General features: G+C 39.7%; 1 protein-coding gene across 1 annotated transcript in view; it reads left to right on the forward strand.

Annotated features, from left to right (window-relative positions):
* Positions 1–5,170: 5,170 nt before the first annotated feature.
* LOC125916074 (vomeronasal type-1 receptor 4-like) overlaps positions 5,171–5,994 on the forward strand; it is a 12,471-nt gene continuing 11,647 nt past the window's right edge. The window contains 1 exon segment of the mRNA XM_049622245.1: positions 5,171–5,309. Coding sequence (XP_049478202.1) covers positions 5,171–5,309 — 139 coding nt within the window.

Genomic DNA, 5,994 nt, shown 5'->3' on the forward strand with positions numbered 1-5,994 from the left:
GGAAAAGGGCACCCTCAAGCACTGTTGGTGGGACTGTAAATTGGTGCATCTATTGTGGAAAACAGTATGGAGGTCTCTAAAAAAATTACAAATAGAATTACCCTGTGATCCAGTAATTCTACTACTGAGTATTTATCCCCCCAAAATGAAAACACTAATTTGAAATGATATATGTACCCTCTATATTTATTGCACCGTGTTTGCAGTAGCCACGATATTGAAGCAACCCAAGTATCCATCAATAAATGAATGGATAAAGAAGATATTGTACACATGTACAATAGAATATTAAGCAGCCATAAAAAAGAATGAGTTTAGGGGCGCCTGGGTGGCTCAGTCAGTTAAATGTCCGACTTCGGCTCAGGTCATGATCTCATGTTTCATGGGTTCGAGCCCCACATCGGGCTCTGCGCTGACAGCTCAGAGCCTGGAGCCTGTTTTGGATTCTGCGTCTCCCTCTTTCTCTGCTGCTCTCCCCCCCACCACACACACTCTCTCTCTCAAAAATAAATAAAAACAGTATAAATTTTTGGAAAAAAAGTGAATTTGTGCCATTTGCGACAATATTGATGGATGTAGTGGGTGTAATGTGAAGAGAAATAAGTTAGTCAGAGACAAATACCATATGATTTCACTCATTTTTGAAATTTAAGAAACAAATGAAGAAAAAAAGACAGACAAAAACAAAAACAAAAACAAAACCCACACTCTTAAGCACAGAGAACAAACTGTCCCTCACATTCTTCTACTGCTCACAGACATTAAGTCTTAGGTGCCTTTTACTCGTTATTGGTCTTTGACCACTTTTTTCTATCTATCTATCTATCTATCTATCTATCTACCTACCTACCTACCTACATCCAAGTTAGTTAGCATATAGTGCAATAATGATTTCAGGAGTAGATTCCAGTGATTCATCCCCTATGTATAACACCCAGTGCTCATCCCAACAAGTGTCTTCCTTAATGCCCCTTGCCAATTTAGCCCATCCCCTCACCCACAATCCCTCCAGCAACTTTCAGTTTGTTCTCTGTATTTAAGAGTGTCTTATGTTTTTGTCCTCTCCCTCTTTTTATATTATTTTTGCTTCCCTTCCATTATGTTCATCTGTTTTGTATCTAAAATTCGACATATGAGTGAAGTCATATGATATTTCTTTCTCTAATTTCCCTTAGCATAATACCGTCTAGTTCCATCCATGTTGTTGCAAATGACAAGATTTCATTCTTTTTGATTGCCAAGTAATACTCCACTGTATGTGTGTGTACACACACACACACACACACACACACACACACACATACACTACATCTTCTTTATCCATTCATCTGTCAGTGGACATTTGGGCTCTTTCCATATTTTGGCTATTGTCAATAGAGCTGCTATGATCATGGGGGTGCATGTGCCCCTTCAAAACAGCACACCTGTGTCCCGTGGATAAATACCTAGTAGCACAATTGCTGGGCCATAGGGTAGTTCTATGGTAGTTTAATTTTTTGAGGAACCTCCATACTGTTTTCCAGAGTGGCTGCACCAGTTTGCATTCCCACCAGCAATGCCAAAGAGATCCTCTTTCTCCGCATCCTTGCCGACATCTGTTGTTGCCTGAGTTGTTAATGTCAGCCATTCTGACAGGTGTAAGGTGGTGTCTCACTGTGGTTTTGATTTGTATTTCCCTGATGATGAGTGATGTTGAACATTTTTTCATGTGTCGGTTGGCCATCTGGATGTCTTCCTTGGAGAAGTGTCTAGTCATGTCTTTTGCCCATTTTATCACTGGATTATTTGTTTTTTGGGTGTTGAGTTTGATAAGTTCTTTATAGATTTTGGATACTAACCCTTTATCTGATATGTCATGTGCAAATATCTTCTCCCACTCCATTGGTTGCCTTTTAGTTTTGCTGATTGTTTCCTTCGCTGTGCAGAAGCTTTTTATCTTGATGAGGTCTCAATAGTTCATTTTTGCTTTTATGCCTCCAGAGATGTGTTGAGTAAGATGTTGCTGCGACCAAGGTCAAAGAGGTTTTTGCCTGCTTTCTCCTCTAAGATTTTGATGGTTTCCTGTCTTATGTTTAGGTCTTTCATCTATTTTGAGTTTCTTTTTGTGTATGGTGTAAGAAAGTGGTCCAGGTTCATTCCTCTGCATGTCACTGTCCAGTTTTCCCAACACAATTTGCTGAAGAGACTTTATTACGTTGGATATTCTTTCCTGCTTTGTCAAAGATTCGTTGGCCATATGTTTTTTATGGGTTCATTTCTGGGTTCTCTATTCTGTTCCATTGATCTAAGTGTCTGTTCTTGTGCCAGTACCATACTGTCTTGATGATTACAGCTTTGTAGTATAGCTTGAAGTCCAGGATTGTGATGCCTCCTTCTTTGGTATTCTTTTTCAAGATTGCTTTGGCTATTCAGGGTCTTTTGGCGTTCCATACAAATTTTAGGATTGTTTGTTCTAGCTCTGTGAAGAATGCTGGTGTTATTTTAATAGGGATTACAGTGAATATGTAGACTGCTTTGGGTAGTATTGACCTTCAGTGATATTTGTTCTGCCAATCCATGAGCATGGAATATTTTTCCATATTTTTGTGTCTTATTTAATTTATTTCATAAGCTTTCTATAGTTTTCAGTGTATAGATTTTTTTTACCTCTTTGGTTGGATTTATTCCTAGGTATTTTATGGGTTTTGGTGTAATTACAAATGGGATGGATTCCTTGATCTTTTTCTGTTGCTTCATTATTGGTGTGCACAAATGCAACCAATTTCTGTGCATTTGATTTTATATCTTGCGACTTTGCTGAATTCAGGATCAGTTCTAGCAGTTTTTTGGTGGAATCTTTTGGGTTTTCCATATAGAGTATCATGTCATCTGCAAAGAGTGAAAGCTCGAGTTCCTCTTTGCTGATTTGGATGCCTTTTATTCCTATGTGTTATCTGATTGTTGAGGCTAGGACTTCCAATACTATGTTGAATTAACAGTGGCATGAGTGGACATCCCCGTCGTGTTCCTGACCTTACAGGGAAAGCTCTCAGTTTTTCCCTATTGAGGATAATATTAGTGGTGGGGCTTTCATATATAGCTTTTATGATCTTGAGGTATGATCCTTCTATCCCTACTTTCTTGAGGGTTTTTATCAAGAAAGGATACTGTATTTTGTCAAATGCTTTCTCTGCATCTATTGAGAAGATCATGTGGTTCTTGTCCTTTATTTTATTGATGTGATGTATCACATTGATTGTTTTGTGGATATTGAACCAGCCCTGTTTCCGAGGTATAAATCCCACTTGGTTGTGTTAAATAATTCTTTTAATGTATTGTTGGATCCGGTTGGCTAGTATCTGGAAGATTTTGCATCCATGTTCATCAGGGAAATTGGTCTGTAGTTTTCCCTTTTGGGTGGGTCTTTGGTTTGGAATCATAACCACTTTTTTCTCATGATCTTTTCCCTCTTAACCCACTTATTTCCATCATATTTGTAAGCCATCCACCCAGCATGCATCTCCAGCTCCCTGAACTTTCTGGCACACTTTGCCCCTTGTGCTCTTAAATCCTGCCCTTCAACACTCTGTGACTTTAGCCTTCTTGTGTCTTGTAACCTCTTTCCTCTCCTTCCATGTCCTGGGCTGTCTGCACCATTACCTATACACCCCTTCCCTTGCTCTCACTTTACCCCTCTCGCCCCACTTCCCCTTCCCATCCCCTCACATGCACACATGCATTGTCACTCTCCTGATATCACAGCTCTGCAGCTATGTGCCTTGAATGGAAATGACAGTGCTCACAGCACAATTGAAATGTTGTGCTTTGTAAATACCCTCTTTACAGGTTATTGGAGGGATGGAAGGAGTAACAAAGGTGAAAAACGCCCTTTTTGGGGCATCTAGTGGTGTGATGAAACTATTTTCCATTTTTGCACATCTTATCCAGATACACATGCAATGATGGTGTGTGACTTTGTGCAACTGCGTGTCATAAGGTGTACAAATGCAAATATGTGTTGATATGTGTTGAGCTGTGGAGGAGTCTGAGTTTATAAAGCAAAGTCTATGTAAGTGTGTGTGTGGTTAAGTATGTGAGGGTGTGTGACTGTATTTGTGTGGGTGTACATGCACATGTGTGTTTGCATATGTGTGTAAGGGTATAAATTAGAGTGTGTGTGTGTGTGCGTGTGTGTACTAGAGTTTGTCCACCATTATGGTATTAATCCCTGACTTTGAAATTGGGGGTGCATTAAATACTGAATGTGGATCATAGTGGGCATTTGTTTGTAGGAAAAAGCAATGGACTAATTAGAACTCATAGGGTGTTGTTGTTGTTGTTGTTGTTGTTGTTAATTACAGAAGAAAACAAGGCTCCTTATGAAAATTCAGGAAAAAAATAAATAAATAAGGGCATGAGACTGGTAATCATTCAGTGTTCTAGAATTGAGGAAGTGGCATTGGCTTATCTCATAGCTGAAGGAATTGTAAGAATTATCTGTACAAATCATCTGATCCTGCCTATAAAGCCATGCTTTATTAGCAAGTTCATAAACCTCTATCTTTCAATGGATTTTGTTCTATTTATAATTCATATCCCTACTGGGGGTGATAGGGAAGAGTGAATATGGGGAGAGTACATATTGTTATAAGTTTTCCACATCACCTAGACTTCCAAATCAATTGCCATTGGGCTGTGGGTTTCTCGTCCAGAGATTTCCAGTGAAAATTGTCATCTGTGCTTCCTTGACATCTATCAGTTTCAAAATCCTTCTCAGGTATGTCATCTGTTTCCACTACTCTCCCGTTAATTAAATGATGGTGTGACTTAGTGGTTTGAAGATTAAGACAGAACTCACTTTGGGCGGTGGGGGTTGGGGGGGGGAGACTTTTCTGGACAGCAGAGAATCCAGTGAGACACATGAGCTTCCCCTGCCAGCTTCTCACATGTCAGACCTCAGAATTTCTTGCTCCTTCCATCCGATACCCTGTCTGTCTCCAGGGATAAAAGGAAGAGCTTCTTCCAAACTCCATAATGATCTCTTTGGAGATAATACCTACAAACTTGTAATTGCTTTTTTGGTAATTGGCAACTGATGAAAAAAAGTTTGTCACAAATATTCTCAGTTTGCCAAGGCTGTTTTCTCACTGCAGCTACAGGTGAAGAGACAATGCAGTTCCACAGGGAGACGATGTCGCAGAACCACAAACACATATCTAGTGGTCTGGCTGCCTCCCTATTCCATATGCTGGCTGTTGCAACTGTCACTCTGACATCCATGCTGACAGCCAGAGGAAGTCAGGTGAGTATTTTCTATTTTGGTCTGAGAGGTAGAGTCTGCAACCAAGGAATGGTATCAGGAGTCTGGGTAAGCGGTCATCTTGGGAAAAAAAGATTCTTCTGTGTTTCAACCTGGTCCAGAGCCAAAGACACAAGGGAAGGAAGCATAACTCTGAGGCTTGAATTGAACTAATAGAGAGAGAAGGGGTTGTAGACATTTACCAATCTCTGATGGCTCCTGATGTGTTTAGTGTAATCCTCACTGAAAGTGACTATTGGTATTTAATCAAGTGATAAGGAAACCTGGTTCCTAGTGTTTAGGACTGAACTACCAAAATCAATCTGTTGTTCCCGCTGTGTTACAGGAATCATAGACTAAATTCTCAGGATTGCCAGAGGTGCCTGTAACACTTCTGTGTTGTTAAAAAAAAAAAAAAAAAGTGGGATGAAACCACAGGAATCCTCTAACCTTGTGTAAAAAGGGTATTTCCAAATGATAAATGCAAGAGTAGAAAGGCTTTCTCTGACTGTGTTAAGTGTTTAATGGAGACAGTGATAGTTTCCTATTGAGAATATCCAGGATATGTTCATTTTAGTGAGAAACAGCAGTAAATGAAATGGTAACAGAATAACAATTGGTGTCAGATAGTGGCTTTAGGCCCAATGTATCTGTTGATGTGCTATCTGATTTAAAATTTCATGGCACCTGCGTGGCTCAGTAGTTTGTTTGAGTGT

The sequence above is a fragment of the Panthera uncia genome, assembly GCF_023721935.1.
Source record: "Panthera uncia isolate 11264 chromosome E2 unlocalized genomic scaffold, Puncia_PCG_1.0 HiC_scaffold_19, whole genome shotgun sequence".
Lineage (NCBI taxonomy): Eukaryota > Metazoa > Chordata > Mammalia > Carnivora > Felidae > Panthera > Panthera uncia.